Below are 24,716 nucleotides of genomic sequence, written 5' to 3' on the forward strand. Positions count from 1 at the left end.
GTAATGAATAAGGAAATGGGGTATAAGAACGTATCGTTAACGTTTTGTATCCCAACAACGGCACTGCGAGACAGAATAAAAAGACTTCAGCAAGGGAGTTTAGAACTAAGTAGTTGTGCAGTAAATAAACTTAAGAATTTTAAATCAGTTTTTAACCTTGAACAAGAGCAAGAGTTAGCTAAACACCTAATTTTTCTAGAGAGTTGCTTGTTTCCAGTTACAATGAAAAATTTGAGAGAATTGGCATTTCAGCTAGCTGAAAAGAACAAGATACCACATAGCTTTAACAAAAGAACAGGAATGGCAGGCTACCAGTGGGCAGAAAGCTTTTTAAAATGCAATCTTGTTATTTTTTTGCGTATGCCAGAGGGAACTTCTGGAGCTAGAACAATAGGGTTTAACCGACCTGCTGTGAATAAATTTTTTGAACTATTGACTAAAAGCCAGGGATGCGGAGTCCCAAAAGGACTCCGGCTTTATATCTCTACATTTTCTAAGTCTGTAGTGTCCAGAAGCTCTAAACATGATTGTTTACTTATTATCTACTATCATAAAAAAATTCATGAGATTTAATGACTTGAAACTTATTGATTTTAAGCCCGGAGTCCTGGAGTCCCGGAGTCCTTGCCGCCATTATACCTAAGGACTCCGGGCTCAAAAACGGTTGTTCCTCTAACCTAAAAGTCTTAATTTTTTTCCTATTAGTAGTCCTAAACTTATTTATATTTTTAGAGCTCCTGGATACTAAAAACAAGGATGAAGTAATCTTTTTTTGACTTTAAAATCCAGAGTCCTTTGTGGGACTCCGTATCCCTGCTAAAAGCATAGATGAAAATAACATAACTCCAAATAATATATATATAATGTTGACAAGACAGGAATTTCTTCAGTACCAAAAAAAGTGTCAAAAGTAATTGCTAAGAGGGGTAATAAACAAGTTGGAACTAACATCAGCCGAATGAGGGAAAATCATAACAATCAAAATGTGTATGAGTGCCTCCGGTATATACGTGCCCTCCTTGATTATTTACCCCCGTGTTAGAGCTCTCAAGAATGTTAATATTATCGAAAAAGCTCCTCCAGGTACTATTGCATCATATCACCCTAGTGGTTGGATGCAAACAGATATATTTTTGATGTGGTTTGACCATTTTCTGTCCTTTGTAATGCCATCCAAAAAAAGGCCTGTACTGCTATTATTAGATGGTCAAGCAACACATACAAAAAATAGGAGTTCATAATGAAAGCATGTGAAAATTATATTACTGTTATTTGCTTTCCACCACATTGTTCACACCGTCTGCAGCCACTAGATGTCTCCTTCATGGCACCATTTAGTAGCAACTATTCGAACGAAGTTGGTATTTGGCTGCGTACACATTATCCTAGAGTTGTGATCGAATATCAGATTCCAGAACTATTTGGAATAGCTTATATGAAATCTGCAAACATGTTGACAGCTGTAAATTGTTTTAGAAAGACTGGAATAAGTCCACTTAATCCTGAAGATTTTTTTGGTGATTGGATGTTTGAGCCTTCAGAAACAACCAACAAGTCATTTCCTGAGATGGATTCAGCAACATCAAATCTAACTACCAAGTCTCAGACACAAACTATTTCACTGCAAGAATTATCTCTGACATCTTGCTCTGAATCAGAAATTTTGTCTTCGACATCTATGGTTTCTTTCACAATTGCTTCACCTGCAGAAATTGTAAGTATTTCGAATGAGAAAACTCAGCAAACTCGCAAACAATGCCAAAAGGGCAAAACAGCTATACTCACCAGTTCATCATATAAAGCGAAACTGACAAAAAAGATGGTTATAAAAACTAAAAAAAGAAAAAACACTCAAACAGTTGACAAGACTGTTGAAACAAAAAATGATACACCTGCAGAAATTGTACCACGAAAAGTATACCCCCAGCGATTTTTGTGATTTTTGTTTAATAGCATTTTCAAAAACTGCTGCATTTTTTTCTAAATTGCTAAAATTAAAAGCTTTTTTTTGTTGTTGTTGGTTGTTGAAATACACTGATAAAAAAACACAGGTCATTTTTATTCTCGTATTTCATTAATCTAAGCCTTACAGAGGCTGTTATGACCCCACTTCACTATATATATATATATATATATATATATATATATATATATATATATATATATATATATATATATATATATATATATATATATATATATATATATATTATATATTATGTATATATTTAGAGTCCGGTTGTGTCTCTCTATAGGGGCACAACCGTTTTTTTCACTAAGTCTAATTTTTGTGTTATAACATTTTCAAAAACCATTTTATTTTTTTCTTAATTGCAGCAATTTAAAGCTTAATGATGTGTTTATCGAAATACACTGTTAAAAAAAGGCATGCTGTTTTTATTTTTATACTCCATTAATCTAAACGTTACGGGTGCTTTTACGTTACGGAGGCCCCCACTTCCCCTGTATATATATATATATATATATATATATATATATATATATATATATATATATATATATATATATGTATACAGTGTTCGAAGTGGGGCGGGATTTCATCCCGCCACCTTTTTATAAATCTATACATATAACAATGATTAGGCGATATATATTTATATATATATATATGTACATATATATATATATATATATACATATATATATATATATATATATATATATATATATATATATATATATATATATATATATATATATATATATATATATATATATATATATATATATATATATATATTAGGTCACTGCCTACTAGGTGTTTTTTTTTTAAATCATAAATAGTCACCCTGGTATTTGTTTATTGCAATGTTAATAACACAAAACAATAACATTTGCTTTTTTTAAAGTTATTTTCCCTTCGGGAAATTGGATTTAATAATCACACTTTTTAGCCATTTTGATATGTTTTATAGCCTATTTTTTAGCGGTCTAAAAGCTTGGTTTTCTACTTCTGGTGCCCGGGTGCAATAATAATTTTAGGGGCCCACAGATATAAATATAATTTTATACTAACAGGCTGCTTGAATTTTTGCAGTTGGCTGAAAAAAAAGGTTTCAAAGATAAAAAACAGAAAAACTATCGAAAACTAAGATTAAACCAAATTTTTAATATTTACAATAATTTTATGTGTATTTTTAGTCATTCTGAATAGTTGTTAAATTAATTACAAAAAAAAAGTTTGAATAAGAAGTTCATTAGCGTTTGGGGGCCCTTAAATTGTGGAGCCTGTGTCAATTTCACAAACTGCCCCCTTCCCTAGAAAACCGGCCCTGGCAGTCTATGTATTTAGGAATTTAATATCAATAGAACTATACTTAGATTATACAATAGACTTGAACAATATATTTAGTTATTAATAATAACTCAGGAGATGGTTTATCAGTTCTAACATAAACCATTATTCATAAGGCTAGAGTAGATAGGCCCCTTATAAGACTTAGCTTATAATCTGCACCTGTATTAGAAGTTGTGTTATCTACAATAACAGCGACTAAGCTCTGAACACTATTATATTCTGTTAAAACATTTGCAGTAGCATTTGCCATGGTAGCGCCAGTTCCATTAGGTATAAGTACATGAGTCAAATAATTTTGTACTGTTGGTCCATATTCTGCTGTAAATGTATGATGATGTTCTTCTTTGGTTGAAGCAACAATAATAGGATCTTCATCAGTGTTATTTCTGACAGAATGTACTAATGTAGACTTGTCAATTTTTCCATCAATTCCAATAACCTTTAGTGCTTTAACATCAGCTAAGTGTTTAGAACTTATGGTAGTGCTGATTCTTTTTTTTTCTCCAAAAATTTTTTTTTTAGTTATTATTTGTGATTTATTAAATTTTTTTACAATACCATATTATATTAATACAGCTGTTTTTTTATCTACTGTACCAATTTGAAATCTTCCTGTTATTCCAATTTTCGATTTTTGATCTTTTAAATGTTCTCTATCCAATGGGGGTACCTAAAAAAATTTTAAACTTTTTTAACAAGGTGTTTACCCAGTTCAATAATAAATATGTTAAATTAACTCTAGAATAGAATAAATACAATAAAATAGTCTCAAATATATTTGACAATACCCTAAACACTTAAGAAAATCACAGTTCAAACCATCTCTTAGGCTTTTTTATTATTATTAATAAAACAAAATAAAGTTTTTTGCTGAAAAAATGAAAGAAAAGTACACTATTTTTTCACTCTGACATGTATTTGATTGTTATTACCAGATTCAAAGCTCTCCGAAATACTACAGATTAAAGAGTTAAATAAAGTCTAATTTTTAAAATTAAAATTATTCACCTTTTTGCCGCTTTCACAGAGACAAGCAAAGTGTGTTGTTTTGCAATTCAAAGGATTCTTACACTTAACAGATCTATGCATAAAAAAATTGCATACATTATAAAAATATTTAAAATCTATTAGAATAATTTTAATATCATTTTCATAAAAAAGCACAGAAAAACTGAAAACAAAAACATATCATTAAATTATAAAATTATGTAAAATTATCCAATACAATCTTTTTAATTTAGCATTTAACTTATAAAAAAATATCATATCAAGTTATAAACAATTATTTGTATAAAGTTTAGCTCAAGCTAAAAATAAGTATTGCATATAAAAATGAAATTAACAATTTTCCTAACTTATTATTGCAAGCTACTACTCACAGTTAGCCTTAACTAAATTTAGGTTTTCTGAATTGTGTCCAAATTAATGTCTACGTTTTCTGAAAGAGTATAGTTTACTGATCTCTATGTATATGTCCACCAAATCAGAAAACTCCTATTAAGTAATTATGGCATTTTAAAGATTTTTTCGCGCCTGTTTTTCACGCCTTTTTTTGGTCTGCCATGTTTTCATTCAAAATTTTATTGTAAAAGTTACAGACAATCTATTGGAAATGAATAATACAGATAGTACTGTGTTATATTACATAGTTTAAGAGTGGATAATCACATAATCGGAATGTTTTAAATCATCAATTATTTACAAATATAAAATTAAAAAATATTTCTTCTTGAATTTAATCACTAAAAAATATCAACATTTAGATCAACATGTCCAAGACAAACAAGATGTTTTCCATTATAAGAACTTAATGCCTTTACTAAGTTATGTCCATAATTAGAATTATTTGCGGACACCTTGTACCGGTTCCACAAGGCAGTTTTGAAGAGGTAGTGAACACTTTCTCCTGATTGCTCCAAATAAACTCCAAGGCCCATTTTTTTTGTTTTACAGAATTCAGATACATGATTGAACAGGATATGAAAGTTTGGTTTAAAAGTAATACCATGTTCCAACATCAAATTTTTATAGCAGGCTTTTAAATTTTCGATATTAGTTTGAAAGTTTTCATCAAGTCCGGATCCAAAGCAAAACTCAACAACTAAATTTAACAACCTTAAGCATTCTCCAAAAGACTTTAATTTAATTGGCAGCTTATCATTAAAGACTTCCCACTTTTTAAGAATTTTTTGAGAAGAATTTCCATTAAATTTTCCACTATGCTGACCAGTCTTAATAATTTGCAACTGTTCGTAAATCTTCTTCATATTCATTTCCGACCAAATCCGCTCCATGTTATGAAAAAAATATTTTCATTGTATATCTTAAAATCCCTTAAGAGATTAGAAAAATTATATAAAATTTCAAAAAAAAAATTTTCACTAAACTCTAACATATATATATATATATATAAATGTGCAAGCAATATCTAGAAGCAACTTCAGTATCTAGAAGCAATATCTAGAAGCAAGTTCAGTATATAAAAGCAATATCTAGAAACAACTTTAGTATTAGCAGTGCAATCCTGTTTTACGAGATAGTTCATACATATATGTAGATATATATAGAGATATACATATAACGGGTGATGCGAAAGTTATCGGACAAAATAAAAACGTCAATAACTTATTTATAAGTAAAAAAACAAACTACTATTATATTTTTTTTAAATAAAGCATTTATCTTTTAATAAAAATATATAATTTTTTATATGAAAAAACACCACCATCTGCAATTGATCTCAATTTTGCTCTGACGCCTTTCATATGCGACTGTAAAAAGTTTAAATCAATTTTTTTAACTAGTTTCCTGCTTCTTTTCTTTGCCTTTATTTTTTGTTCTATAGTGTATTTTGGAGTCTTTTCACGTTTTCTATATTTAATATTCAATTTTTTTAACTGACGACCAATTGTCGATTGATTTACACCGAATTTAATACCTTTTTTTCTCTGACTGACCCCTTTTCGAGTCTCATTACTTCGGCTTTTTTTTCTCTAGTCCAGGATGTCGGACGAACAGGGTGCTTTCTATCAAAAAACGATTGAACAGTTTCAAGTCTTTTAAGGTTATCATATATTGTACTTCGAGCAAATCCTTCCTTTTCAAAATGATTTACAATTTTATTTTTTTTACATTAGGTTTATTTACAAAAAACATTTTCAGTCACTTTCGAAAAGATTCTCATTCAGCTGCATTTAACCTCATTTTAAATAATTGTGTTTCAAATAATAAAGTTTATATTTTATAGAACGTTTATGCCTACGCATAAAACCACAAAAACTAATTATTATGCTTAAATAATGAAATTAGGATTTGTCCGATAACTTCCACATCACCTGTTAGAGATATGTAAGAAAATTTCTTGCACATAACTAATATTCCTTCACGTATTTTTAGGGAGATTTTGGTCCTTTTAATCCTGGGCTTCCTGTTGAAGTTCCAATATGGATGGCAATTGATTTAAAGCTTCGAAATAAATGCCGAATAAATCCTCCAGCATGGTTAGATGTTGGTATATCTTAATTTATATTTAATGATTTTTTATTTATATAGCATTTATATTGCACTACAAAAAAACATTAAAATGCATGTAAAACTTCAAGAAAAAACAATGAAACTCAGCATATAATAACATCAATATGTGCTAAATACACACACCAACTGTTTTTTTTTTTTTACTATATTGTTCGCTGCATAAAGTCTAACAAAGTTGTTTTGTTCAGAAGTGGTAAAAAGTAACCGTTATGACCGTCACGCTACATAGAGTTAATTTTTGAAAAAAGACTTAAATGTTGTAACTTTTACATGATAGTATTTCTTATTTCTCGAAAGTTTCAAGTCATTTGCATTTTCAGTTCATTTTTAGTAGCTTAAATAGTAACGAATGTTATGACCGCCACTCTTATGGGTTTGCCTATATATATATATATATATATATATATATATATATATATATATATATATATATATATATATATATATATATATATATATATATATATATATATATATATATATAATATATTATATATGTAAATATATTTATATATATAATATTATATATATATATATAATATATATTATATATATTATATATATAATATATATTATATAAATATATAATATTATATATATATATATATATATACAACCCTCAGAATTAGAAAAAAATGAGGTCGGCAATAATTTGCCGAACTCAATTTTTTAGAGGTTGGCATCAGGTTGGCAAAAATTATTTGATACAAAGGTCTTACCATAAAACAAAAATCGAGGTCGGCAATTTTTTGCTGGCCTCAAACAGTTTCAGATCAGCATTGCTGAATGCTGACCCTAATTCCGAAAGTTGTATATATATATATATATATATATATATATATATATATATATATATATATATATATATATATATATATATATATATATATATATATATATATATATATATATATATATATACAACTTTCGGAATTAGGGTCAGCATTCAGCAATGCTGACCTGAAACTGTTTAAAGATAGATATATATATATATATATATATATATATATATATATATATATATATATATATATATATATATATATATATATATACATACATATAATGTGTATTTGTTTTTTAAATTGGGGTTTTAATATGTATTTGCTCTTTTAGTGAGGGTGTTAATGTGTAATGTGTATATAGTAGGGTGATTCTAAAAACAACTTTTTTTGAAATTGTCTGCTGCCACCCCCTTAATGTGTTCTATGTAATAAATTAATAATAAATTTAAAAAAAATTTGAATAAAAAGAAAATTTCTCTTAAACATCAGATGGGTCTCTGATATTTAAAAAAAAAGTTCTTCAAAAGCATATTCAAAAAAAGTTGTTTTTAGAATAACCTTAGTATATAGGTCAGGTCAGGTTATCCTGCTATTAGTAACATGTAACCCAGTACAACCTGCTTTCTATTATCTCTAACAATATAATTTTATATTTCTATAACTCATTCTATTATCTCCTAATGAGGATACAGCTATAAAACACAGTTTTATGGTTCTGAGGCCGGCTGGTAGTCAAGTTTCTTGAACTTTGTGGTAGCTCTCAGCTGATTCCATCAACAGCTGTAAAACATCAGAGTACTAACAGTGCCATGTTGTTCATAGATGGTACACCTGTTTGTATTTTTGGTGTGCATTGTCGAAACCACATTTGAAGCCCTTTGTTATGGTTTAGGGTTTATTAATAGAAATGAGGTAATTGCTTGGAATATTAATTAGTGTACTGAGTATTATCTGTGCTTTGAGTCAAGCTCTTAAACAAATTTAAAAATGTTCAAAGTACCAAAAACTGTAAAACCTAAAAAACCATCATCATCACCAAGTTCTCTAATCTATCATTCACTAATATTTGTGGTCTTCAAAGTAACTTTTTCTTTTGTTGAGTCTTATCTGACTAATTTGAGTAAGCTGTCTCATCTACTTAGACTAATTTGAGTTTAGCTGTCTCATCTCATGATTTTAATGTTGATGGTTATCTTCCATTAATTTTTAAAGATGCCAATAGTTACATACTTAGCCTAGACATTTACATTTGTAAGAATTCATCCATTTGTAGGGAAACTAGGTTTGAATCCACAGACAATTATTTTTTGTGTTTTCGTTTAGCACCACTCTTTTGCCTTTCTCTTTGTTCTATATCGCCCTCCTTCATCTCAAGACTGCACTCTTCTCTATGTTATTTCTGATTAAATTGACCCTTTCTCTTTATCCTTTACACAATATTGTTGTTGTTGGTAACTTTAATGCTCATCACATTGAATAGCTTAGTTCTAGTGCCAGTGACCTTGCATGTATTAAGGCCCACAACTTTTGCCTTCTACTCAACTTATGACTTGTTTCAGTGCTCAGCTTCTCCACTTTTAGTCTTAGGTGCTTCTGATCTCGGTTTGATCTCTCTAAAACTATTATCTCATTCTTCTTCATCATCAGAATTCCCCTAACATTGTACCTCTTACAACTACCTTAAAACTGACTAGGATACTTTCCCTGATTTTCTTCATGATGGCCCTTGGGTAGAAATTTTTCAACTTTCTGCTGACAAATGTGCTTCTTACTTACCTTCTTGGATTCAGGCTGGCATGGAATCTTTTGTTCCCTCTCGATAATATTAAGTCAAGCCTCACTCTTCTCCATGGTTTTCCTCTCATTGTGCTGCTGCAATTTCCAATCGTAACCATTACTTTTATATCATGCTACTTTAATATCAGCAAAACAGTTCTTTAGAAAACAGGTATCTGTTTACTATTGCTAGAAACCATTGTGAAAAGGTTTTGGCTAACGCCAAAGCCCTCTATTCTCACAAAATCTCATTTATCATCTAAAAAATTAGGCTCTTGTGACTTCTGGAGAATCTTTAACAGTATCTTTAATAAGGGTAAATCTGTTATTCCATCTCTCTTGTATGGTTCAGATTTTATCACCTCACCTAAAGACACAACTGAATTGTTTGCTATTAACTTTTCAGCAATATTATCTCTTGATTCTGCTATTCATGTTCTATTGCCATTCATTGCTTGATGTTTGGATCACTCCAGCGTCTGTATCTAAAGTGATTTCCTGCTTAGACTCTTCTACAGCTTGTGGTCCGGACAACATACCTGTTAGAGTCTTGCAGAAGTGCTCTCCGTAGCTGTTGTCTTTACTTTCAAAACTGTTTAACAAGCGCTTATTAGAGTCTTGTTTTCCAGTCTGCTGGAAAGCAGCATCTGTTATCCCTATTTTCAAAAAATCTGGAAAACGATATAACTCGTCCAACTATTGTCTCATTAGTCCTTTTACTATCATAAGGTTTTTGAATCTTTAATTAACAAACACTTAATCCCTCATCTTGAATCTAATAACTTACTTTCTGATATGAATTTCAGTTTTCTTGTTCTACTGCTGATTTGTTAACGGTAATAACTGGTAGGTTTTGTTGTACATTAGATAGATGTGGAGAGGTTAAGGTTATTGCTCTCGACATTTCTAAAGCCTTTGATAAAGTTTGGCGTGCTGGTTTTCTCCATAGCTTTCTTTTTACGATTTATTAGGTAAAATTTTTTAGATTATTGAATCCTTCCTTACCAATCATAGTGTAAACACTGTGCTCCTCTGTGACCCTCAGGGTAAATTTTGGTTTAGTCCAATTTTTTTTGCTGGTTATTTTTATTGGGTTTAAAAAAGAGTATTTAAATTGTTTTTAAAATCTAAACTAACTGCTAAGCATAAAAAAATATTGATTTACTTTATTAAAATATCCATTTTTAAAATGACGTCATTTATGCGAGTTTTTCATCAAACAATCGAAATATAAAATAAAAAGCATTATTTCCACGGTATAATTTACCGAAAACAACCATTAAATGTGTTATTTTTACCGAAATGGCTGAAATAAAATTTTTTATTTAGCGCTGGAGGTTTTTTTATTTTTGGAAAACAGTCAATTTAAATTATCTATATTACATTCAAAACATGATTTGGAGAGAGTATGATATAGAGAAAGATTTTTTGTTCTAGTTCTTTCAAAATATTTATATTATATGCATTGGTACGCTTTGCATTAAGTGAAAAAATGTACAAATAAATGATTACATTAACTAAATATTTTAAATGGATCATTGTCACATCACACTCAATCATATGAAAATAATGATATCTGAGGAGAATAAATAAAGTTTTAACAGTATATATAAAAATATAAAATTATGTTAAAGCAACATAGAATTTTAATAACAACTTATGTTTTAATTAAATTATTTATTAATAACCCATATGGTAAATTTTTGTTTCGTTTTGAATTTTTAATGTTGAAATGAAATTTATCACAAATTGAATCAAGTAAAGTTTCTTTATTCTAACCAACTGCAACATGTCTATATTTACACTTTACTTGTTGTAAATTAGTTTTTAAATTTTTTTATTTTTTCCTACAATAAATAGTATTTAGAAAATTTTTAGAAAATAAAAAAATAAATAGTATTTAGAAAATTCAGGTAGTTCTGTGGAAAATGGCAGAAAGTTTAAACACAATATGTGCATGCTGCTTGGAGATATATGGTAAATGGACTGACAAAGTTTATATATATATATATATATATATATATATATATATATATATATATATATATATATATATATATATATATATATATATATATATATATATAGGTTTATTTCTTGAATTACCGATAACTATTAAACTATTTATTAAAGATAAAAGAGTATAAAACTGTTAAATACAACAAATATTAAAAGAATTTTTACTATGAACTTTAACTGGCTAGTAAATAATGGTACCTATTATGCATATTTTTTATTTAAAGAAAGGGAATAACTCATTTATGCTGCAAAAGCCAAGCTGTTGACAATCTTATTAGCCATTCAGAAGCACTTGGAAATGTATGTAGGGAACAAATAGCTTCAGGTGCTTAAATTTGTCCTTTAAATTTGTCCTTTAAATTTAAAGTTCTTTAAAATTTAATGTCAAACTTTCTAAAAACAAATATTTTTCTAGAAAACAATTTGATGATTTTTTTACTTTTTCAGGCCTCTTCAAAAATAAAATGAAGAGAGAAAACATTAAACGTGGTGAAAATTTTCCACTTAAGACCTTCGGAAATACACTAAATGTTGTTGTTGGAAGATCAGATACAAAATCTAAAAGAATATCGCTTAAAAAGTTATCCTTTGATGTTATAATGGAACTCTCAAACTCCTTAAACTTATCCAAAAGAAAAACAAAGATTCTTTGCAGTAACTTGCGTGAAAACCTTGGTAAAAATATGGTTGATACAAATATAACGCTTCAAATGGAAGGGTTACATGATTCTTTGTCGGAAGTCTATGATTTTAAAACTGAAACATTTATGTCAGGAGATGAAAAGTTAACTCATAGTCTAGTGTTTGTTACAAATACATCAGATCTTATTCTTCACATGATAAAATAGAGAGGTTTAGATCCTTACTCCAGTATAGCTAGAATTTCAGTAGATTCAGGACAGGGATTTTTAAAATGTATTTTAAATGTTTTTGATCCTTTGGACAAATATTCAAGCTCAACAAAGCTTGATGATGCTGGTGTAAAAAGATCTATAATTTTGTATTTGGTGGAAGATGTTTCTGAACACAATGGAAACCTTAACTTACACCTAGCTCCACTGAGGTTAGAGGATGTTAAATATTCAGTGGCATTTGATCTTAAATGCGGAAATACTTTATTTGGTCTTAGTAGCCACAGTGGTAAGTTTGCATGTCTTTGGTGTGAGGGTGAATGTTTACTTGAAAGTGGTGAAAAAAGAACATTTGGATCCATAGACTCTAACTACAAAAAATTTGTTGCTGATGGTTGCAGATATAAGCAAATGAAGGAGTTCAAAAACTGTATCTCTCCAAGAATTCTTTACCTTGGTGATCCACCAGAAACATTGGTTGAACATATCATCCCACCTCCAGAGCTTCACCTTTTAATTGGGATCATTTCAATGTTTGTAAAGATTTTACTTTTTCTGTGGCCTGGGTTTGAGTCATGGCTAAAAACTTATTATATCATGTTTCGAGGCTACCATGGGATTGGATTAGATGGTAAAAATGCACCAAGATTTTCAGATAATTTGGATAATCTAGAGATTAACCTAATAAGTGCAACCTCAATTGATCCAAAAATAAGATTGCTTCTTCCAGTTATTAGTTGTACTAGAAAGTTTTCAATTGTAGAAACAAAAGGATTTGGGATGAAAGTTGAAGAGTTCTTGTCTGAATCAATTTTAGATTTCAAAGATTCATTTCAAAAACTTCAAGTTCATCTGAATGATAGCTTTGAATATCAATTAAATGTAAGCTGGAAAGTTCATATACTTATTTGCCATCTGTACCATACTAAATGTAACATAATATCCATCCAACATAATAAATATGGTTTGGGTGTGTATGCTGAACAAGCAGGAGAGAGTGCACACCACCACTACCACCAAGTATGGAAGAGGTATAAACGGCGGTTAGAACATGATGACTATGCAACGCAGCTGAAGAATAGTGTTGTAGAATTTGGAAAAAATAAGTTAAAATAAATTTTTATTTTGTTATCTTTAATTTTAAAATAAATGTAGCATTTTTATTATATTATTACATTAGTAAAAATTTGGAGAACAAATTAAAGGGACATGGTTATGATTTTTACAGATTTTAATAAAGTAAATCAATATTTTTTATGCTTAGCAGTTAGTTTAGATTTCAAAAAGAATTTAAATACTCTTTTTTAAACCCAATAATAATAACCAGCAAAAAAAAAATTGGACTAAACCAAAAACTTACCCTGAGGGTCACAGGGGAGTACAGTGTAAAAGTTGTCCTCTATGGATAGCGTTCTTCTTCATATCCTCTAACTTCAGGGGTTCAATAAGATTCTATCCTTCGCCCTATGCTCTTTTTAGTTTACATTTATTTACAAACTTCCAGAAATTCTCACATCTAAGGTGGCATTGTTCGCTGATGATACTACCATTTATTCTTGACTTGATAAGAAGCCAACAATCTCGGATTGCTTGGAGGGGGCATTTGAGATTGAAAAGGATCTCACTTTTGCTACAGCATGGGGTCTCAATGGCTGGTGAACTTTAACTCACATAAAACTCAGTTTTTTTTCAACTAATCGTAATCGCAATAATCTAGATCTTCTTACATTTATGAACGTTAATGTACTCGATGAGTCATCTGCCCTTTGTCATCTAGGATTAACTCTGACTTTTGATCTTTCTTGGAAACCATATATTAAATTGATTGAAAAATTAGCATCTGCTAAGGTTGCATCTCATTATCATGCTTGCCACTTTCTTACTTAGGGTTCTATTCTTTACCTCTATAAATATCAAATCCATCCTTGTATGGAATACTGTTGCCATATCTGTGGCAGATCTTTGAATGATGCCCTTCCTCTTTTAGACAATGTGCAAAAACGCATTGTAAACATATTTAGACTTGCTCTTGCAGCCAACCTTCAACCATTATCACATTATCATAATGATGCTCTTTTCTATACTTTAATTGCCATTGCTCTAAAGAGCGTCTCTTGTACCATCTACAAAAATTCACGTCATTCAATTAAGACTCATCATTTGTATTTTTTATATCTTTTATGTTTTGTAATATCTTTACAATATGGCATTTATGTTTTGTAATATCTTTTTAGAACTAGTTCTATATTTGTAGATAAGCTTCAAGAGTTTAAAGAAAATGAATCTAATGAATTAGTATTTACTGAGCCTCCATCAAAACATTACATGGAAATATCATCAATGCTGTTAAGAACGTAAAATTTATTTTAATATTTTAGCAATATAATTTTTTTATAAATTACTTTGAATAAGATAATTTTTTTTAATTTTTTAGTCAAATTTTATATCAAATTAAATAATTGGAATTAGAAAACGTTTATACACTCCTATACAAATGCGCTTATGTTCTCTTATGCAAAAATGTTTATGTGGACTGTTTAACTCTTCGAGTGCCACTATGGAAATTTTTTTATCTGTTTTAGTAAATTCCAATGTTTTTATGTTTTGTTAACTGGGTCATTAAATGTGTTATTTGAACTATGTTCATTTATGCCAAAATAAATTTTTTTCATTTTGTAAGTTAGATCAATTTACTAAATCTTTAATATTCAAATCTTTTTTTTTGTTACTTATTCCTGTAAATTTATTTAAACTAGATATTCTGAGATTGCATCAAGCTATTGACTTGTGTTGTTCAAATCAAATAACATTTTTATTGAAAAAAAAGTGTACATTATAATCTTTAAACAAAAGCAACCAGTATTCTGTAATTTTACAGTTTCTGAGCTTTATGTATATTTTATACAACATGTTCAATTACTGATAAAAAATAATATTAATTGCTTTTAATTATCATTAATAGCTAATAAGACATCTGAATTCAAACTTTTGAGACTATTCTATGATATTCTATTCAATAACTTTTATCTTTTCCTATAATACTCCTACTTAACCTTCCAGTAAGGAGGCTTGGTACTTAACCTTCCTGTTAAGGAGGCTTCACACTTAACCTTTCAGTACGGCTTCATATTTTCATAACTTTTATCTATTCTAATAATAATTTTTTCTACTTAAATGTTAATGTATAACATTAAAGTAACAAAACTATATAAAGCTGTCTATTGCGCTTGGAAACTTCTCAAAGATCTGCAAGCTGCAAATGTTCGTTAATCTTTTTAAATTTAAATTTTGATTAAATTTGGTGCTCAAAGAAGCTGTACAAGTTACGTTTTTTGCATTATTAACTAATGCTTAACTCTCTTTGAAATATTCTTTGCATTACTTATATTTCTTTGTACCATTCTTTGGATTGATTAATTTTAGTTGTACCCTTCTTTGCATTATATGACTTCTCATTCTTTGCATTAATTAACTTTCTTTTGTACCATTTGTTGAAGTGTTCTACCTGTCCTAAATAAAATTTATTAAATTTTATTATGTAATTACTGTGCTATTTAATTGTTTTAATTGATTATTATGTAATTTTAAATTTAATTGATTATTATGTTTACCCTTTATTTTTTGATAGAGCACCTGAAGATATTCCTAAAGCAGACGAAGTAAGAAGATTAATTAAAGATATATGGGATGTACGAATGGCAAAATTAAGGAAGTCAGTCGATCAAATGATCTTAAGCCAAGAAACCCATGCTGAAGTAAATTTTGTTTTAAATATTGTTACTTACGACATTTTATTTTCTGATTTTTAAAATTATCAAATTAGTATTTTATGACTTTTTTTTTCTTGACTTTTAAAATTATTCATCTAGTGCATATAATTATAATTAATACATACAAGCATAATTAGGACATTTAGCATAATTAGTACAACTAAGCGTAAATAGTATAGTTTTCATATTATTAATAGCGTTTTTTATCAAACATTTGCCATTAGTCGTAGAAATACCTTGTACGTTTTTACATATACCTTTTATGAGGGTTTACATTTTGATATATTTTTGTATTTATTTAACAGATAAATAACTTGACATGGATGGAGATGAGTCAAGTTCGTAACTTATTACTTCCAGCTCTTAATGAAATGTTTAATATGAGGTGTTATGTCGCCCAACTACCAGCCCCTGGTGGAGTTTAAATAATCCTTAAAATAACTATATACCATATTAACTATACCCAACATTTCCTAATAACTCTTAGTAATGTGGCATAAAAATTCTGTCTGATGTGAAGACAACAATTTGTTCGCTATATTTGCTCTTATATTTTTTGTAAATTTACAGGTTTTTAAAGTGTTATAATAAAGTTGTTGATAAATTTTCAAGTAAAAATAATTTATTAATATTTTCATTGTTATTTATTTTATTGTAAATCGACGGTTAAAAACAAAACGCGTGATTGTTAGGTGGTTTCGTAAAAATTATTAAGTATTAAATTAAATATCATTAAATTAAAAAAAAATTTATTTTTATGCTTAAGTAGTTAAATATTTAATAAACATGACAATCAAAACAAAATGTTTTTGTTTTAATTGTCATGTTTATTAAAAAATTTTCTTTATTCCTTTCTGGAGGCAGTAAATATCATTGCTTTTCGGAGTGCCTAATTTGTTTTATGAAAAATTATTAATTATAAATTAAATTAGTTTTACTGTGACTTAGTGAAGACATACTTTTCAATGTAAATCTCAGCGCAGACATAAATGCAAGTCTTGGTCTTGATAAATACTTACAAGTACCGTTTTTGCCCTTAATAATTTGATCCAATATAAAAAAAATATATATTGACGACAAAGTGAGGGTTGTCGTAAATTGCCTTTTAACTAAAAGAAAAATATTTTAAAAAGTAGATGACAAAGTCATTAGGCACAATTTTTTTAGTAATCTACAACCTAAAAAGTATTGATATTGTATTCTAATATTGTCCTATAAAATAGATGGTGATTTAGATGGTGAGCTAGAAATTCCAACATTTTGTCATTTCTTTTAACGAGGAACACTTAAGTATCTAGAATTCGGTACTTTGCGTTTTTTTTTAAAGGCTTTTAAATGGGCTTAAAAAAAGTTGTTTATGCCATGCGGAATAATAATATTGTGATTATTGTTGTTATCGACTTCAACTAAATCGATTAAAAGTTAGCTAGTTAAAATTAGTCGACTTTGAAAAATCAAGTAGTCGACTTTGGACTTCCTACTAATCAACTAAAAGTCGATTTAGTCGAGTAAAAGTCTTTAAATTTTTATATCTTTTCATTCGATTTAACTTTTCAATCTTTAACTTTTGTTTGTTTATTAATAACAATATGTACTATTATAAGTATTTTGTTTACTCTCTTAAAGTCTTATTTAATTCTTACTATGTTTTATCTAATTCATAGCATTATTCATATCTATTAAACTTTTGATTATTATTTCATTAATTTTTTTTTTACTTTGTTTACTCAATGGTTGTAATTTTCATAAATACTTTCATACAGGGCCGCTCCAAGCTGGCTCGGGGCCCTGGGACAAAAGTAAGTTGAGAAGCTCCAAAATCTTTCTTATTCCGGATTCTTATTCTTTATTTCTACAAATCTCAAATCAAAGGTACAAAAATGCATAATAAACATAGTTGGACCTGCTCTTGCAGCCAACCTCCAACGATTATCGCATTGTCGTAATGTTGCTTCTCTTTCTCTTTTCTACAAATACTATAATGGGCACTGCTCTAAAGAGCTAGCATCTCTTGTACCATCTACTAAAATTCATTCTCGTGTTCTTCGTCATTCAATTAAGTCTCATTCTTTTACTATGACAATTCCTAAGTGCTCCAAAAATTCTTGTTCGTTTAGTTTTTTTCCTCAAACATCATTTGGAATTTGCTCGATTCATCTAGTTTTACTGATTCATATAACTTTCAATCTTTTAAGCTGTCTGTCAATTGTTATCTTGCTCTATAAACTTCATCTTTTCTTTTCCAATAACTTACAACTCTAATAATGGTTGCTTGCAGCCTTATTGGAAGCGAAGATGTTGAAAAAAAAAAAAGAAAAATCTAAATGTCATCTATACAATCACATTGTTGGGGAAGACGAGGCAAGATGGCAAACCTTTTGAAAGGCCTGAGTTATCGCAAAACTATCAGTCATGAAGCAATAATACTTTGTCAGTATGCTTAAGTTATCTTAATTATTAACTGTCTGCATGAAATTTCAGTTTGCAATTTAAAAGTTTTAAATTAATATAAAAAGTTCATAAATTTGTCATTTGGTCACGTGACCGTGGCAAGATAACTTATTATGCGATTTAAACGTCCAATTTTTTAAAATTTTAAATACTACCAACTACTCAAACTAAAGTAAAACAAGATATACGTGCCTTGCAAAAAATTGATTCAAAAAATGTTTTACCTGAAGGACACCACCGATTATGAATAACCGAAACCGAAGTATTTTTTTTTAAGCGCAAAGTGTAAACTTATGCGCATAAAATTGCGTTAATAATATTTAAAATGCAAGATGCAAGTACAGTTTCGTTTTCAACCATTTTTAAGATTTTTTGTTGTGTTATATAAAAAACCATCTTGCCCCATTCTCCATCTTGCCCCGTTTTCCCTAAATATGATTGTAATGATTTATTGGTATATAGCAGATAATTTAAGGCGGTCCCTAAATCATCGGATTCTGGGAATAGATTGCCCCGTTGTCAAAGCGGCTCCTCTTTCGTATCGCTTTGATCTGTAATTATTTAAATGATATGATAGTAAAAATTAGAAAGCGAATATAAATTACTTCGTTATTTTTATTATAACTTATTTCAAAAGTTTAAATTATTCCCATACTTCGATTAAATTGACTTTTAGTCGACTTAGTCGGTTTCAAGAATGTACTAGTCGATTTTAGTAGACTTTAGAAAATATATTAGTTCATTTAATCGACATCGCTATATTTTAAATAAGTGCTTTGAAATTCTCCGTGATATGAACGATAAAAAAAAGGCACGTCACCCGCACATAAACGAAAAAAAACCCAAAATTTACGGAGACCGACCTTAAACCACTGAGTACTTGTAATGATACAATTGAAAACGTTTTTAAAAATTTTGTTAACATTTTATGGTTATTAATGGTGGTTAAAAATTACAAAGAAAAGATAAATTAAAATATGGTTGTTAAAGATTACACACGAAAGACAAATATTGTATGAAAGCTTTTATGAATTTTTGTTAAAATTTTTTATTTTTTATTTACATTTGTAGGTCGTTGTACAATATTATATAACCAATAATAAAAATAATAATATAAACAATGATTCAAAATATAACAAATATAAACAAGGTATCTGAAAGAAGATGGCAAAGATCTTGTCGTCAGAACCTTAAATAAGCATTTAACAAAGAAAAGATAAAAATAAAACAAACTTTTACAAAATGGCAAGGTAAATAATCTGTATCTGAAGAAAGATTAAGAGAATCTTCTCATCAGAATTTTATACTAAAGTAAACTAACATATAAATTAAAAAGTAAAAAGTATAAGAACAATAAATAAAATAAGTAGAAATAAACTTCTATAAACGTTGACATCAGAAACATGTAAATAAACGTAAACATGTAAATAAACAATAAAAAAGTAGACCAAAATATATTTTTAACTTTTACTACTAATAATAACTCAATGTATTATCTAATAAATAAAATGAGGTTTTTTTAGTTTATTTCAAAAAGTCAAAAAGTAATAGGTACTTCAAAATTAAAATTCGGCAAAACAATCTTATGATGTGGTGCTCGATAGGTAATACAAAGTTGATTAAAGTTTGTTTGACAAAAAGGTTCGTTTAAAAAGTTATTATTTCTCAAATTATATTTACTGATTGGTTTAAAAGTAAAAAGATCTTTGAAAACGGCTCGGAATAAGTTATTTATCCATATGTATATACAAAACATAAAATATTAAATACATTTAACTCGTATATATTTAAAATTCTTATTTTATTAAAAGAATGCTTCTAAAGATAGAAGCGATGTGCAAAATTGATTATACGGATTGCGCGTTTCTGACGTTGCAACTAGGGATCGCCGGTTTCAGTATACGGTATACTAACTTTACGGTAAACTTTACCGTATATTTGGTATAGTGAATTTTAGTATGCCATTTAGTATACTTATATACTTTTATTTATAAAATAGTTCTGAACTGACTTGATTTTTAATAGTTATATATTTTATAATGTATTAAATAACTATACAATATTTATTGTATTATCATAATTAAAATGTTTTTATGAATGCTTTTATTAACTCGTCGACTTTGTTTGTTTGTTTGTTTGTTTGTTTGTTTGTCTGTTTGTTTGTTTGTTTGTTTGTTTGTTTGTTTGTTTGTTTGTTTGTCTGAGAGCATCAAATCTTGCAATCAATTTTTGAGTCCTGATAATAGATTTTCTTCAAATTTTGATACATATTATTGCTTGATGAAAAAACAATATTCAATAATTAGTTTTGTAATAAGTCAATTAACTTTGTTAATTTTAATTAAGTTTATTTTTTTATATGCAAAAAAGAAGAATGATTTTTAAAATAAGTATTTTAATTGTTATCTTACTTAAGTGCGCGATTAGCATATTTGGATAAGGCGTTGACTTAGTAACCTGAATGTTTTCGGTTTAAGACCTGCGTCGTCCTGAACTTTTATGTTTTTTTACACACGCATACAGCCGATTGTTAATAAAAACAGTAATATCAGAAAATATTGATTGCAAAATTTGTGTTTTAATAACTTATAAAAGGATTGGGTTTTAAAAATTCGTTTTTACTTGTTTAATTTATTTTTTAAATATTTTTTATTTTAGTTTGTTAATTTGTTGTTGTGTTATACGAATAAATTTTTATACCACGCTCCTGGTATAAAAATTTATTGGTATAACACAATAACCTACACATTTTTTTAGATAGATATAAGGTATGGAGTGCTGCTCCTTACCTTATATCTGTCTAAAAAAAATATTGTATATAATGAAACTTATATTAAATATTATATTAAAATGCACAAACAAAAACATTAATAAACGTTAATACTACTTTGCTAAATAAAAAGTTTTCTATACGGTATACTTTACAGTATACTTTAAGGTATACTATACGGTAAACTGTATACTAAATTTTTAGTATACCGTAAACTAGCGATCTCTAGTGGCAACTCACTTTTTTCTGTACTTCCTAAAGCAATATTAGCATAATTTAAATAACTGTGCATAAATGAATAATAAAGTTGGATTAAGACTTTTTTATTGAGGTCGATTCGTGATTTATATAAGATCCCCATGTTTTCAGAAATTTTTGTGCTTATACAATCAATATAATGATTCCAAATAATGTTTTCATCAAGATAAAAACCTATAAATTTTGAAACAAAATCTCTTTTTATTTCCTTTTGATCGATAAAGACTTGAGATGATTTTGATGGCAAAAGTCACTTTTTTGTAGTCAAATGGAATATAACTCATTTTGCTTTATTAGTAATCAAGGTTAACTTATTGCACCTTAACCAATTAGGTACATAACTGAGTTCTTTGTTCATTGTTTTAAAAAGTTTATAGTTAGAAAGGAATAAGTTTATATTATCTGAACATATAATGCTCGTTAATTTTGAGACTTTATTCAAATCATTTATATAAATTAAAAACAGAAGAGGTACAAAAATTGAACCTTGTGAGACTCCAAAAGTTATATTAAGAAAAGTGGTTTGATAACACAGGTCAACAAAAAAAAATTTTTTTTCTGGTGCCGAGCAAACAATTTGTTTTTTGTATAGCATTTCTCATTTTGATTTCAAATATGTAACTCTTTTTTTACCATCAGGTCAAGTTGTAAAGATATTTAGGTTCAAATCTTAAGTATTTAGGGTAAAGTCTCTAATATTGTCGAAAAAAAAGTTATTCAAAAGTATGTCAACCTGGGTCTCAAAAGAAGCGTATTTTCATAGAGATTTTAAAAAACATAAATATTTTTCCTTAAAATTTATTGACAAAAAAATTATGTAAAAAAATGCTTAAGACTCTTAAAAAAAAGTCAACAGAATGTTATTCACCAAAAATACACAAAATACTTATTTTTATTACAAATGAATAACATTTTTAAAATCTCTATGAAAATACGCTTCTTTTGAGACCCAGGTTGACATACTTTTGAATAACTTTTTTTTCGACAATATTAGGGACTTTACCCTAAATACTTAAGATTTGAACCTAAATAACTTTACAACTTGTCGTGATGGTAAAAAAAGAGTTGCATATTTGAAATCAAAATGAGAAATGCTATACAAAAAACAAATTGTTTGCTCGGCACCAGAAAAAAATTTTTTTTTTGTTGACCTGTGTAATCATTGTTAAATAGTACAAATTGTTTTCCGTTAAAATTAATTATTATTATTGTTAATGATTATTTTAAGACTGATTTTTGCTGTTTAATTGCATAATGTTTGCTGTCTCGTTAGCCCGGTAAGTTGAGAAACAGGAGACAAGTTGTCTCTCTTTTTAGAATTCTTCTTGTATCCAATTGAAGATAATTTTAATAAGTTACGCACATGTTTCGAAAAGAGTACAATAAAGCCTATTTAGTAAAACCCTAAATAGGTTTTATTGTTTATTTAGCTTTCTGCTTAATCAAAAGTCTGTTTAGTTTTTGAATCCCTAAGTGCCTCGTACTGTCCCGAATTACCCTAATTTGCTCAATTAACTACAAAGCTGAAAACCACAATTTTGCAGAATGTCTTATTGGTTCGATGTGCAACTTTTTATCGATGATGAGCAAAAATAGTTTTTAAAGCGCTTTTCAGCAAAAATACGATAACGACTCCAACCTGGAAAAGAATATATTTAAATTTTATTTTCATGAACTAATTTTTTTCTTAGTTTAAGTTTATATGTTAAAAACTTAGTGTTTTAAGCACAGTATGTTCATTGAGCAGACTTTTGTTTTTAAAAATCGAGATATTGTCTGACGTTATTGATTTTTAACTTTAAAAGTTTATATATGAGAATTATTGTGTTAACTACCATTTAAGTAATTAATTTTGATATTTATAAAGCAAAAAGACATGGTGATGCTTTCTATGCGTCAAATTTCATTTTTCCAAAAGAGTTGCTTATCTAACTTTTTTTTCACATGTTTTGAAAGATGTTCTGTTTGGTAAAAAATATTTTTTTTGTTGCCAGGTTTACATAATTCGTATTACATCCTTAAGTATCTTGTAGTGCTCCGTTTTACTCTATATTTAATTTTTTTCATTTTAGTATAAAAATCTTACATTTTTAAAGTGTCGCAAACCGCTAATTTTGAATATATGCAAATGAGGAAAAAAATTGAAAACTTTAAAAGCTACTCAAGTAAATAGCAAACTTACGGTAACATACCTTTTAGAAACACGGCGAAAGATCAAAATGCCATTAACTCAAATTTTTAAATACAAGGATACAAAATTCTCCAGCAAACTTGGTGTAAAGAGGCTGATGGAGGTTTATGTTTCAGTAGTACACTTTAAAAAAGAAGAACTCCTGAGCATACTTACGGCAAACTGCAAATTTTTAAAGTTTGAATTGACAAACCAAAGTAAAATAAACCATTGTATTGCTTCAATAAGATCACCTAGTAGCAACATAAAATCTTTTGAAAAGCATTTAATTTAGTTGCTAACAAGAAATTAACTGAAAACATGCTCTTGTACATAATGAAGATTTTAATCTGGATCTTTTAGAATGTGGACAAGATAAAAATAAAAAATTATTCTTAAAGTTTAGTTAATGGGTTTAAAAATGTGTTGTAATGCCACTGGACAAAAATACAGTTATTTCTCGTATATCAAACACCACTGCCTCAAGAAAATGATTCTTCAACAGAAAAGTAAAAGAAAACATATCTAATTTAGTAATTAGCGTGCTTGAGTCAAAGAGTTTTTTGGAAAAATATAGATCCAGGTCGTAGACCTAAGCATTCCAAACTCAATGTTGAACCAGGAAAAAGTTGTTTGAAGATAATAATATTTACACTGCAGTAGTGTTATTTTCAAATCGGTTTATCATCAGGTTTATTGATAGTAGTATACATATCAGGTTTATTGATAGTAGTGCTATCAATAAACCTGATGATAAACCAATTTGAAACACAAGAGACTTAACAGAACCAAACGTTAACAGATACTAAAACAAAGTCATGGCAACAAAAAAAGCATAAAGAACCTTGTGAATAGACAAATCAGTGAACAAGTAAATTAATTTTGGAAAAGGTTGAGCAATTAATACTGGTTAATTGTTTTGTTTGTAAACATTTTTGTATATTATTTTTATATAGTATAATATATTATATGTATTCTAATTACATCTTGTTTTATATTATTACATTCTTCAA

At 28.1% G+C, this 24,716-nt stretch overlaps 1 protein-coding gene across 1 annotated transcript in view; it reads left to right on the top strand.

Moving 5' to 3' along the window:
* The window catches only part of LOC100202090 (DNA replication complex GINS protein PSF2), a 27,851-nt gene extending 11,166 nt beyond the window's left edge, over window positions 1-16,685 (top strand). The window contains exons 2-5 of the mRNA XM_065818790.1: window positions 6,716-6,830; window positions 14,539-14,638; window positions 15,913-16,039; window positions 16,360-16,685. Of these exons, the coding sequence (XP_065674862.1) occupies window positions 6,716-6,830; window positions 14,539-14,638; window positions 15,913-16,039; window positions 16,360-16,479 (462 nt within the window). The 3' untranslated portion in view covers window positions 16,480-16,685. The remainder of the gene's footprint in view (window positions 1-6,715; window positions 6,831-14,538; window positions 14,639-15,912; window positions 16,040-16,359) is intronic.
* The last annotated feature ends 8,031 nt before the right edge of the window (window positions 16,686-24,716 follow it).

The sequence above is a fragment of the Hydra vulgaris genome, chromosome 15 (assembly GCF_038396675.1).
Source record: "Hydra vulgaris chromosome 15, alternate assembly HydraT2T_AEP".
NCBI lineage: Eukaryota > Metazoa > Cnidaria > Hydrozoa > Anthoathecata > Hydridae > Hydra > Hydra vulgaris.